The sequence below is a fragment of the Giraffa tippelskirchi genome, chromosome 12, assembly GCF_054371585.1.
Source record: "Giraffa tippelskirchi isolate mGirTip1 chromosome 12, T2T-mGirTip1v1.2.pri, whole genome shotgun sequence".
NCBI classification, from domain to species: Eukaryota; Metazoa; Chordata; class Mammalia; order Artiodactyla; family Giraffidae; genus Giraffa; species Giraffa tippelskirchi.
The window spans coordinates 62153482-62167142 of NC_137286.1; the positions used below are offsets into that span (position 1 = coordinate 62153482).

General features: G+C 43.6%; 1 protein-coding gene across 4 annotated transcripts in view; it reads left to right on the top strand.

Moving 5' to 3' along the window:
* The window catches only part of GABRB3 (gamma-aminobutyric acid type A receptor subunit beta3), a 274911-nt gene that overhangs the window by 258825 nt on the left and 2425 nt on the right, over positions 1–13661 (top strand). For 3 of the 4 annotated variants that reach the window (XM_081551411.1, XM_081551410.1, XM_081551413.1), the window contains one exon: positions 4943–5187. In XM_081551411.1, coding sequence (XP_081407537.1) covers positions 4943–5187 — 245 coding nt within the window. Of the gene's footprint in view, positions 1–4942; positions 5190–13661 lie in introns of all 4 variants that reach the window. The other variant, XM_081551412.1, reaches the window with a different exon arrangement.

Below are 13661 nucleotides of genomic sequence, written 5' to 3' on the forward strand. Positions count from 1 at the left end.
GCCTGTAAGAAGCCTGTGCTTGAGGAGATCAGAAGCTGTGGCTTCCTGAGCTTCCAGGGAATCTGCCTCAGAAAATCTATCATTTTTTGAGAAAATCAGAGATATGAGTACCAAAGAACCAGAATTATCAGGCATCATCAGAAGTGAGGTGTACTGAAAATGCAAATTCCTCAGTTTTCTATATGTATGTATGTTAGTTGTTTCAGTTGTGTCTGACTCTTTGTGACCCCGTGGACTGTAGCCCTCCAGGGTCCTCTGTCCATGATATCCTCCAGACAAGAATACTGGAATAGGTTGCCATGTTTTAATCCAGAGGATCTTCCCCACCCAGGCATCGAACCTGAGTCTCTTGTCTCCTGTATTGGCAGGTGGGTTCTTTACCACTAGCGCCACCTGGGAAGCCCTCTCAATTTTCCAGATGACACAAATTCTATAGCTCCTAAATGGTAAATATCATCTTCCACAATATGAAATCAATAGTCTACCTGGAGTGGGTTAGAGTGGACATAGCCCTCATTACAGTGTATGAAAGTAGATTCCACTTTTTCTTGACAACCCTGCATTGTTGCTATAAACCTCAATCATGCTTCTGTGGGTTTGAGGGACAGAGGAGTGGTTTGCCCAGACTTGCTAAGGTGTTACCACTGGAGATGTGCTGGGTCCTGGTGAATATCAGAAGTCCAGGAGCCAGGCACTAAAGGCAGAACTGAAGACATTTGTTAGTGTCGGGTGGACCTGAGGCCTAGGTCCCGAAGGCAACTGTGGTCTCCAGGCTTCAGCGTCTGGCCCAGTAGACATCTGGCAGGTCCAGCTCTGAGCATGGGACTCGGGTGTCTCTCTCCTTCTGTCCCAGCTCCTGCATGACACACAGTCTTGAGCCTGGGTCTGCGGGACGTGGGAGGTGATGGCACAGCAACTCCATTTGGCTAAGGAAAAGGGTATCATCAGGTTATGAACTCTGAATAACCCCAAGAACAGTAATCATGCTGCAACTTACCAAATACTCAGGTCCAAGTTCTGTGCATGAAAGTGGTTACCTGCCCCATGATACAGAAGATACACAGCCCAATGGGCAGTGTTCTCATTTTACAAAGAAGGGCGTGAAGTACAGAAAAGCTATTCAATTGGTGCAAAGTCATACAATATTGAGTCTCACAAAAAAGATTTTAAACCAGTTTGTCTGACTCCAAAGCTCTTCACCACTACAGGTGATTTCTACGTTGTCAATAGACAGCGTACAGAAGAGTTCTTTGGCCTACTACCTTGTAAAAATGATGGATGTATTTAAAAGCTCAGCAAGAATTATTTTTAATCATTCTTATTGAGGGATCACTCAATACCTTTAAGGTGCTAATGTGTTCAGTGCCTCTTGGAGAGGATAGGACCATGGTTTGGGGGCTTTGTTTGGAGAACAACACAACCCTGCCCACTCCACATGTCTTGTCATATACTACATCCTTTGAAAGGCTTAGAGTGATGTTTGCCTTCATCCTGAATGGCTGTATAGTGGTGGGTGCTCCCTGCTTCTAAATGAGATCTGAGAGGTGCAGGTCTGCATGGAGCGATGCTCAGTGAAGACTTCCTTGACACACCCCTCTGGCTCAGGGCACTGTTGAGTCTGGAGCTGTCAGGGATTGCCTCTCTACTTGAAGGGAAATGCTGATTCTTCACCCAGCTGTGCTGCACAGATGTTCTTATGCTTTGGGGTCTTATGCCTCTGCTGCCGAGTCCTGGCGCCCACATCCACTGAACTGTTAGTGCTGGAAGCCACCAAACTACAAAGCTGGGAGTGGTGATTACATGGTCTTCCTCAAAACTACTGGTCTTTCTGGAAGTGGAAATTTATATTAAAATAATTTAGGCCACATGATTTGGGTCACAAAGGAGACAAATGACATATCTTTAGATCAAATGATATAAATTACATTTTTATTTCACAATCGTCTTCATAAATGCAGTTTTCAAATAGAATATTTTATTAACATACTATCAATGAGAAACAATTTGAGACTAATAATTAACAAGACTTAACATCTGGGTAAATGTATGAAGAACACAGAAAGCACCACTCAGCCATCTCCCATTCTGCCTTTGGACGGAATTCGCTTAGAGAGGGGAAGTTCAGGGTGAGGCTGCCAGGAATTGGGTCTCCTGCCAAGAAACTGCAGGCTACCAGAAAATATGTTTTTTCTGTGATGCTGGTAATGAGAACATTTCTTGTTGTGAGTGTTAACAATAAGAGTTAGTAGTAGTAGTCGATGATAGTCTATCACCATGGCGTTTATACTTCACAGCAGCTTTAGACAGCAGCTGTGGACCCATCAAGCTCACTCAAGTCCTACCGCTGGGACATGGTGGAGCTGGGCTTTCAGCCCAGGACCACGTGGCTCTACTATTCAGGCCGTGAACCACTGCGTTTCACTGTCCACAGTTATCTTGATGGGAAGGAAAACAGTAAAAGGAATTAGAGACTGAGTAGCCTTTCAGTCTGAGAGGTAACGTGAGCCCAAAGTGGAAAGCCAGGGAGCACTCACCATGAAACCTTACTCTTAAGGGATCCTGGAGCCAGAGCTGACGGGCCTGAAGCTAGCATCCCTGCCCACTTGCCTCAGGCCAGCCAGGCTGAGTGCTCTTGACATATGCAGGCCAGCCCTGGGCTCTGTTCCGTTAGCCCACTTTCTGGGGACATCTACTGAGGCCTGTGTTGATACATGTCCACTCAGAGCAGTCATCTGGAGAGCCAAAGCAATGACTAAAGCAGAGCATTTTCCAAAGTCCATTTGGAAGGAAAAAAGAAGTTATGGCAGCAACATTACAAAATTTTGAATAGTGAGAACACCTGATTTTGTAGCATCTACATGGTGTTTTGCACTTCTTTGTAAACTGTAATTATACCACTGCCATTTTCAAATTTTAAAAGCCCCCAGGTACACATGAATTTTATGTTAAAGAGGAGTCTTAAAATATTCTGACATCTTTGATTTCCACACTTTCATCAGCAGCCTTGGTTTGTAGTCAGACATGAAAATAGGTCCTCTGCTCCTTGTTCTGGAGAAGGCAATGGCACCCCACTCCAGTACTCTTGCCTGGAAAATCCCATGGACGGAGGAGCCTAGTGGGCTACAGTCCATGGGGTCGCTAAGAGTCGGACACGACTGAGCGACTTCACTTTCATTTTTCACTTTCATGCATTGGAGAAGGAAATGGCAACCCACTCCAGTGTTCTTGCCTGGAGAATCCCAGGGACGGGGGAGCCCGGTGGGCTGCCGTCTATGGGGTCGCACAGAGTCGGACACGACTGAAGCAACTTAGCACTTAGCACATTAGCGCTCCTTGTTCCCTTGTCTCCTTCTGCCAGCAGCTCAGCGCGTGTGGCACAGAAGTCTGTGCTCACGTCTCCAGGAGGTCCCGAGCGAGGGGAGCCCTGGGCTCTGGTGCTCCTCCAAGGATGGGATGGGAGTCTGGAGGGCATCAGATAAAGATGCTTAACCAACCTAGCCCCTCACTCTGGGAGCTGAGTGGGGCTCAGGGGGTTCAGAGAAAAGGTCTCTGAGACCAACTGCAGGCCTCTCAGGCTTACCCCACCTGCTGGCCTGGGGAACATCACTGGTTTTCTGGGTGACTGCAGCTGAAGGACCATGGCTGAAGTTCTCACCTGGGTGGTCTCCTTGAGAGGGGTCCTCACGGAGCCACGACCCTCTTTTGGGTCCCAGAAGACACATAACAGTCACATGCTGTAGCATCAGTTTCGTGGATAGAAAAGAGCTGGCTCTTTGGAACTGCCTTGCTTTTCTGAGACTTCTTAATATTTCAGAAGTTACTATCTCAGAGAGAGCAAGTCAGCGGCAGCAACGCCCGTCACTGAGAAGTGAGTGGTGAGTTCCTTCCCTCATATGTGGCTTCACTCAGCTCAGTGAACTCCGGTCACGTCACAGGCCAATGGGTCGCCTGCTCTCTTGGCTTCAGATCATCCTGTATGGAATCTTTGTACACCAAGAACATGCCCATTGCTATAGGAGAATTACAAAACATGGTCCTTACATGTGTTTAGAGACTAAACATAGCTCCCTTAGGGGAAAAATGACATTATTCACCTCATACTAACTAAAAAATTCAAACAATGACATTAAAAAAAAAAACAGATCAGATCACTTGCCCCGGAGCACGGTAAGATGCTATACTTTGAATAAAGTCATCAGCCTTTGCCTGAAACCACCATGTCCCGAGGCAGCTTTGTAACCTTGTTCTTAGCTGAGAAGGGAATTTGCCCTGTGAAGTAATCTGTTCTCCAGAACTTCACTCAAACAGTCCTGTCTTTGCACTCAGGGCTGGATCCTGTCCTTAGTAGTTTTAGGTCATTGCCTCCTTCCCCTTGTGGAGAAAGAAATGGCAACCCACTCCAGTACTCTTGCGTGGAGAATCCCATGGACGGAGGAGCCTAGCAGGCTACAGTCCATGGGGTCACAAAGTGTCGGAGACGACTGAGCGACTTCACTTTCACTTTCCCTTCCTTCCCCTTGCTCTAAGGCCTTATGGTAAGAATCGTTTTCTTCACTAGTGGCCACAGATTCTCCACAGATCCTTCTTCCTGGAAGCTTCTCATCCAGACACTTAGTGTTCTATGATAAATTCTGGGTCTGTTTTCATTTCTTCCAGCTTTCGTGCAGGGCAGCCTCTGCTTTGCCCCCACACCTCCCCATCCACCTAGGGGTCAGGTGGGATGGGACGTGCCTCCCAAGTGGGGTGGCGGGAAGAGATGTCAGCTCTCTAGCCTGCCGCCGAAACCATGTGTTCTGTATTCTGTTGCATTTAGATCACCCAATAGTATTCAATCGCTTGTTTCCAACTACTTCAAGCTGTTTGAGAAAGTGAAGCAGGAAAGTGAGAAGTGAGGAATGAAGCAGTGGACCGGCAGCCCCTCACGCTCCCGTTTCTCTTGCAGGGATCACCACCGTGCTGACCATGACGACCATCAACACGCACCTTCGGGAGACGTTGCCCAAAATCCCCTACGTCAAAGCCATCGACATGTACCTCATGGGCTGCTTTGTCTTTGTGTTTCTGGCCCTACTGGAGTATGCCTTTGTCAACTACATTTTCTTTGGAAGAGGCCCTCAAAGGCAGAAGAAGCTTGCGGAAAAGAACGCCAAGGCGAAGAATGACCGCTCAAAGGGTGACAGCAACCGGGTAGGCCACCCCGCCTCGCCTCCCCAGCCCCTGCCTCTCCCAGACTCGCAGCCCCGCAGCATCATGGCCTTTGAGTGGGAGTGATGTGGGCTTGTTGACCGTAGCCTAAAATGTAGCCTCTGCAAGTCACTGAGTTTTATTGAAAAGCAAAATTGGTGCAAAAGTTGAGGAGGCCAAAAACTTACCACTTTCCAAATATGAAAAGAAAAGGAAAGATATCATAATGAATGAAATTCTGGCATGTGGGGCCCAAACTTGACAGGCTAAAACATTTTCCAGAATGTTGCGATTTTTCTTCAGTGGTCAAATTACAGATGTGATAGCCAGCATGGCACTGTTTTTCACATGGCGTGGACAGCCCTCTCTCTCATCTGCCCTGGTTCAAGGTCTCTAGTTCAGGGCAGGAGCTGTGTTCTCTCCCAGGGCTCTCATGGACCTACACTGGCCCAGCCCTGCTGGCTGTGTTCTGCAAAATGCCAGGCAGGCAGCCCTGGGCAACAGTGGCCAAGCTGGGAGCTGCTCTAGACCCGTGGGCTCTGAACCCAAATGTTCATTTCAGTCGCTCAGTTGTTTCCAACTCTCTGCAACCCCATGGACTGCAGCACGACAGGCTTCCCTGTCCATCACCACCACCCAGAGCTTTCTCAAACTCATGTCCATCAAGTGACTGTCCATTCAACCATCTCACCCTCTGTCGTCCCCTTCTTCACTTGCCTTCAGTCTTTCCCAGCATCAGAGTCTTTTCCAATGAGTAAATTCTTCGCATCAGGTGGCCAAAGTATTGGAGTTTCAGCTTCAGCATCAGTCCTTCTAATGAACACCCAGGGCTGATCTCCTTTAGGATGGACTGGTTGGATCTCCTTGCAGTCCAAGGGACTCTCAAGAGTCTTCTCCACCACCACATCTCTAAAGCATCAATTTTTTGGTGCTCAGCCTTCCTTATAGTGCAAACCTCACATCCATACATGACTAGTGGAAAAACCATAGGCTTGACTAGATGGACTTTTGTCAGCAAAGTAATGTCTCTGCTTTTTAATATTCTGTCTAGGTTGGTCATAGCTTTTCTTCCAAGGAGCAATCATCTTTTAATGTCATGGCTGCAGTCACCACCTGCAGTGATTTAGGAGCCCAAAAAAATAAAGTCTCTCACTATTTCCATTGTTTCCCCATCTATTTGCCATGAAGTGATGGGACCAGATGCCATGATCTTAGATTTTTGAATGTTGAGTTTTAAGCCAGCTTTTTCACTCTTCTCTCTCACTTTCCTCAAGAGGCTTTTTAGTTCTTCTTCACTTTCTGCCATAAGGGTGGTGTCATCTGTGTATCTGAGGTTATTGATATTTCTCCCGGCAATCTTGATTCCAGGTTGTGCTTCCTCCAGCCTAGCATTTCTTGTGATATACTCTGCATATAACTTAAATAAGCAGGGTGACAATATACAGCCTTGACATACTCCTTTCCCAGTTTGGAACCAGTCTGTTGTTCCATGTCTAGTTCTAACTGTTGCTTATTGCCCTGCATACAGATTTATTAGAAGGCAGGTAAGGTGGTCTGTTTTTCCCATCTCTTTAAGAATTTTTCACAGTTTGTTGTGATCCACACAGTCAAAGGCTTTGGCATAGTCAATGAAGCAGTAGATGTTTCTCTGGAACTCTCTTGCTTTTTTGATGATCCAACAGATGTTGGTATTTTGATCTCTGGTTCCTCTGCCATTTCTAAGTCCAGTTTGAACATCTGGAAGTTCTCCATTTACGTACTGTTGAAGCCTAGCTTGGAGAATTTTGAGCATTACTTTGCTAGCTTGTGAGATGAGTGCAATTGTGCAGTAGTTTGAACATTCTTTGGCATTGCCTTTCTTTGGGATTGGAATGAAAATTGACCTTTCCCAGTCCTGTGGCCACTGCTGAGTTTTCCAAATTTGCTGGCATATTGAGTGCAGCACTTTCATAGCATCATCTTTTAGGATTTGAAATAGCTCAACAGGAATTCCATCACCTCCACTAGCTTTGTGCATAGTGATTGATGCTTCCTAAGGCCCACTTGACTTCACATTCCAGGATGTCTGGCTCTAGGTAAGTGATCCCACCATCGTGATTGTCTGGGTCATGAAGATCTTTTTTGTATAGTTCTTCTGTGTATTGTTGCCACCTCTTCTTAATATCTTCTGCTTCTGTTACATCCATACCATTTCTGTCCTTTATTGTGCCCATCTTTGCATGAAATATTCCTTTGATATCTCTAACTTTCTTGAAGAGATCTCTAGTCTTTCCCATCCTATTGTTTTCCTCTATTTCTTTGCATTGTTTACTGAGGAAGGCTTGTTCCTATATGTCTTTACTCTAAATGCTTCTTACTAAATTCACTTGTTCTCAGGCTCGTGAGGTTTCCTTGTTCTTTCTGGTGCTCTTAGAGCATCACTGACCCAAACCTCTCGCAGGGGTGTGACAGCTCCCTGGAGGAGTGCGGTGCCCATGGCCTTCCGGTGGCCAGAATAGGTCCCTGCATGTTCGTGAATGAGTGAAGGCAATTAAATGACTGTAAATGGCTCCTCCTTTCAGTGGCACATAAAGTTGGTCAGAGAAACCAGGATTTGTGAATAAAATCAGGCTTGAATTTGTTACTGGAAAGTATACTTAGCGCCATGCTGGTGTGTTTCTAAGTTAGTCCACATCCTGCTATGCATACACAGTGTGCTTTGGTCACACTGTTTCCAAGGAAACAAGAATTCATCACTTTATTATTGTTTCCATGACACAGACACACAGACACATGCAATGCTGTTTTTCCAAATTCCCTCATAATTTAAACAGACTTAGATTTCTTCTAAATGATGCTCTTTAGAAAGGTTAAATTGTTGAGCTACAGAAATATCTTTTTGAGTGAGGCTTAAATTTTAAAACAGAAAGAAAACCCCCAAGTTTCTAAATCCACAGTCAAAATTAAGCAGAATGTAGAACTAATATATTATAAATGAGATGCAGAAGAAAATTCATGAGTCCATTTTTATTGTTTGTTTTCCTGAATATTTGTTTCAATTTCCAGTAGTTTTCTTAAAGCCTTTATATGTTCATATTTTTTAAAACCTGTGATTATAGATATCAGTTCTTACAGTTTAAAGTCAGCATACAAATGCATGTTTTAAATGCATATTTGATGCTCTTAAAGGTAAACATTAAAAATTTTGCTGACTAGATGACCAGCCTGAAAAGATGCTCAGCACTGCTAATTATTGCTGCTGCTAAGTCGCTTCAGTCATGTCCGACTCTGTGCGACCCCATAGACGGCAGCCCACCAGGCTCCGCCATCCCTGGGATTCTCCAGGCAAGAATACTGGAGTGGGTTGCCATTTCCTTCTCCAGTGCATGAAAGGGAAAAGTGAAAGTGAAGTCGCTCAGTCGTGTCCAACTCTCAGCGACCCCATGGACTGTAGCCTACCAGGCTCCTCCGTCCATGGGATTTTCCAGGCAAGAGTACTGGAGTGGGGTGCCATTGCCTTCTCCGGCTAATTATTAGAGAAACACAAATAAAAAATACAATGAGGTATCACCTTATACCAGTCAGGATGGTCATCATAAAATATATATATATATATATATCTACAAACAATAATTGCTGGAGAGGGTGTGAAGAAAAGGGAACCCTCCTACACTGTTGGCAGGAATGTAAATTAGTATAGCCCCTGTGGCAAAGAGTATGAAGGTTCCTTAAGAAACGAAAAATAGAGTTGCCATATGATCCTGCAATCCCACACCTGGGCATATATCCAGAAAAGATGAAAACTCTAACTTGAGAAGATATATGCACCCAAGTGTTCATAGCAGCACTGTTCACAATAGCCGAGACATGGACACAACCCAAGTGCCCATTAACAGGTTAATGGATGAAGATGTGGTACATATATACAGTGCAGTATTACTCAGCCATAAAAAGGAATGGAATAATGCCATTTGCAGCAACATGGATGGACCCAGAGAGTATTATACTGAGTGAAGTAAATCAGACAGAGAAAGACAAATATCATGTGATACCGCTTATATGTGGAACCTTTAAAAAATGATAAAATTATCTTATTTCCAGAAATAAACTCACAAACATAGAAAATAAACTTATGAGTCCCAAAGGGGAAAGAGAGGGGAGGGATAAACTGGGAATTTGGGATTAACATATGTACACTAATATATATATATATAAAATAGATAAACAATCAGGACCCTATATAGCACAGGGAACTATATTCAATATCTTATAATAACTTATAATGGAAAAGAGTATATGTATTGAATATGTGTGTGTGTGTGTGTAAAGAGTGACAGAGAACTTAATCACTTTTTTATGTACCTGAAACATTATAAATCAACTATACTTCATTAAAAAATGTTGCTGACCACACCTAAGAATTTAGTCATAATTTTAAAGTAGAAATGCATCTCCCAAAATTTCATATCACATGATCTGGATGAATGAAAAGAAAGTGAGTAAAGAATCACAAATTTCATGCAAACCAGAAATGGAGCTATGCACAGGCCAACAGCTTCAAGAGTCCTTTCTAATTGTAGTTATTCATTCACTCATTCATTTTCAGTGATATCTCTTGGGATTGTTTATCGGTCTGACCAGCAGTGTCCTCAGATGGCACCTCTGTCATACCTGGGAACCAAGCGGCTCAGGGGCTGCGACTGTCCTTGGACTGATGCGCACAGGGTGACAGCAAGGACTTGCGCTGTCATTGTCTTTTCTTGTGTCCTGTAAGAGATCTCAGAGCAGTGTCTTCAGGGGCTCTGCAGGCCACCAACTTGACCATGATGCTGTTATACTTAATGTCAGACCGTGAGTGTAGATTTCCCTTATATTAACTTAGTGGCAGTGTTCACATAGTCACTTAGTTTCTCCTGAGACCAGTGGTGCAGTGAACATTCTGACCTTAATTTATGTGTGCTTCTGTTTGTTCCTGGGTTGTTTCTATAGCCAAGAACCAACCATCTTCAGTTGTAATGCATGTGTTAGTAGTTACAAGCCTTGTGATATTTTTCAAGTTGATCAAATGGTATTTGAATTTCATGAAGTGGCAGAAAGTCTTGCCCAGGAATCAGAGCTGCAGGCTTGACACCATTCCTCTTACTAAAGAGCAACATTTTACTCCTCACATGACAAATAGTTCCTCATTTTCCTAAAACTAGAGTATTTTACTTATTTTGAAGCTTTAAGTAGAGAATAAGATATCAACAGTGTGCCAATCTGGTGACAGATTCTTGGAAGAAACTGAACATCCCTCTAGGATACATTCCACAGGACATGTTTTTCATCTCTGATGCTTCTGGGTTATAGAGCAGGAAGAAAAAACTACATTGAAATCTAATTATAGTAGATATGAGACAAATTTTCAAGATGAGTGGTATTCATGAAATGCTTTAGAAATTATGAGTCATCACTATCATTCTATACAGAGCATTTTCACAATCCCATCTGTTTTAAGATTAAATTCTCAATGATAGGAAAAGATTAGCATCTCTTCTGGAAATATTTGTTTAAAATGTTTGGTTTCTAAGAATCAACGAATTTTAGTAACCTTTTAATTCTTATATAAAAAAAAATACCTTCTAGTAGTTTTGATGTAAATTTCCTACACAGTGGTTCATGTTTAAATGAAAACTATGTGAAGGTAAAACAATGTCAAAAACAGCCAAATTAATTTACACTGAGGTCTTATTAATTCCATATCTAATATATATATTTAAGTTCCTTTCAGCATAATGAAACAATAATGTAGCTGTTCACTCACTCTGAAATGGAGTGATGCAGTTATTATTAGTTCTTCGGCAGCTTCAAGGCAGCCACAGGTATCAGAGCACCCAGGCATCCCAACTTTGTAAACGTTGATGACCTTGAGTTCGGCTTCTCTCAGGCTGGGTTTCCTTCACTGGAATCCAAGGGTGCAGACTTAGACTCACCTTTCTGAAGTTCTTTCCCAAATGCACAAAACTGGCCAAAGGGAGGAGGGAAGACAGAATACTGATTCATACAGATTTGTCATTAAGTCTTGAAAAATCATCTCAACATTCAGTTGACCTTACTTTTTGAGTTTTTTCACTCTCCCTTTGGGCTTCCTGGAATCACCATATATCTTATTATCTCTTTGCATTTGATTCTCTTATCCCAGAATCCCTCTTCTTCATCCGCATCTTACCCTCCTTCAAGACTTAAGCCAGATGCTCTTCTCTATGATGTTATCCTGATTTTGTCTACCATTTTTTCCCATCATGCCCCTGTCACTTCTTGCTCCATGCAGGTGGTCTTGTCCCTGTTCTTCCAACCTCCAGGGCATATGCTCTATGCTTAGGAGATGGCAGGTCACATTTCACTGTGCCTTCTGACCTAGACACCATCCCATTCTTTGCATCTACCTAAAAGTTTGTGCCAGAGCTGGACGTGGTAAGTGTTCAGGGAATATGTGTCCATAAATGAGTGATATTTGTCATCAGTTTGGTACCGCTGAACCCACGTGCTTTTGCACTCTCCTAGAGTCAGAGGAAGGGAGAACCGTTCATGAGCATACCTTTTTTAAAAAAATTACAACTACATTTAAAATTTTTTATTGAAGTATAGCTGATTTACAATATTGTGTAAGTTTTAGATATACAGTATAGTGATTCAGCTTTACATACACGTATACATATTTTTTCCAAGTTCTTTTCCTTGATAGGTTATTACTTCACGCTACTATGTATAAAATAGATGTGTGTTCATCACTCAGTTTTGTCCAACTCTTTGTGACCCTATGGACTGTAGCCCACCAGGCTCCTTTGTCCATGGAATTTTCCAGGCAAGGATATGGAATGGGTTGCCACGCCCTCCTCCAATAAAATAGATAAACATACTTTTAAAGCCAGGTGAAAATCTGAGTCATTAGAACCACTAAAGTCCATCCTAATAAATGTATCACAAAATACTTTCTTCTTTAAGAAAAGACTTTTCGTTATTTGGTATTTTGTTCTACAAAAGCATCATAATCCCTAGATTTTGATAAAAGGAGCTTTGCATATGGCATTTTTGGTAACTAGAAAGAGATGGCATTATGGGCATGTATTTTAAAATGTGCTTTAAGGGTAACAAATATGCAATATGTTTTCTAAACTGCATTTGTTGATTATTTGAAGCTCTTCTCCTTGAGGGCAAGGACCTTCTCTTATTCCTCCTTGCGTTTGGGTAAAGCCCAGCTCATCTGACACATCACACTCACCTCTGTGTTGCCTTAAGAACCAACTGCCCACAGCTTCTGAAGCAAGTCTAGATCACCCCCTTCTTAGAGAGGGTGACGACTTCTGGTGGCCCAAGCACACCCACAGCTCCTGGCTGGTCTCTGTGGAGGACACGCTGCTGCCCAGTCCCCTGCTGGCCTTTCCTTTGCTGTCTCCTCCTGTTTCAACCACATTTTTATGTATCTGTCAGGCTGCTCCTCCCACATGACTGAGCTCTAACCCACCAGACACTTCACTGACCCCAAAAATGGGAAAATTGACTTTTTTGTTATAAGGATTTTACTGACAATCATTCCAGGAGAAATGATGAAAAGAACAGATATGGAACACAGGTTCTTACAAAGGTCTATTACCCCCAGTACTTTTGAGGTTCAAGCCCCATTAGAATTTTTCCCTCCACTGAATGAAAAAAAAAAAACAAAAGCAAAACTATTGCTCTTCTTTCAGTATTCTGTTCCTTCCCCAAGAACAGGTCTTCATAAAAAGCCGTCTCCCCAGTGCGCATGGTATTATCTTGGTCTATTTGTGTCTCCCAGCACCCCCAGACTGACTGCTTCCATTTTCAGCGGACAGTAGACGCTGTGGGATATTGAACCAAACCCAGGCTAATGTGGACCAGCTGCTGTACCCTGAGTCCACATTGTGATTGTTTCTCTAGGGAGCTTAGGAAGGGCCAGGTGGGAGCAGGGTGATGAGTAACTTCTCCACTCCTTTCCCACCTTCTTAACTGCAGAGATGCAAAAATGACCAGGTAGTGGTGAAACATCGCTGAGCGTCCAGCGTCACCTAGAGGACACGCTGGAATGGGTTGCAGTAGCTGGCAGGGAGCAGTTACTACCTCCTGGCGTTTCTCTCCCAGACTGCCCTCAAAAAACAGAGACGAGTGCAGTGCACATCAGCTAGGGTCTGTCTCTTCACTTTCTCCCTTCAAATCCATCTTCTCTTCTTTATTCTGCTGCTTCAGTTGGGTTTCAGAAATGTGTCACTTTTTCACCTGGAAACCACGTTTATTTCTCATTACCTAAAGGGTAAAGGGGAAATTCTTTTAATAGCTTGACTCTCATCTGCTTCCCATTTACCCCAGGTGTTGTAATGCTACGGTGATAAGCAGATGAGGATGACAGGGATGAGAATGACAGTCACCTCCTCCGTCTCCCCTGAGTGTGGGCCAGGAGTTGAGTGTGTGCATCCATTCTCTCCAGGACTTCGGCCCCACTC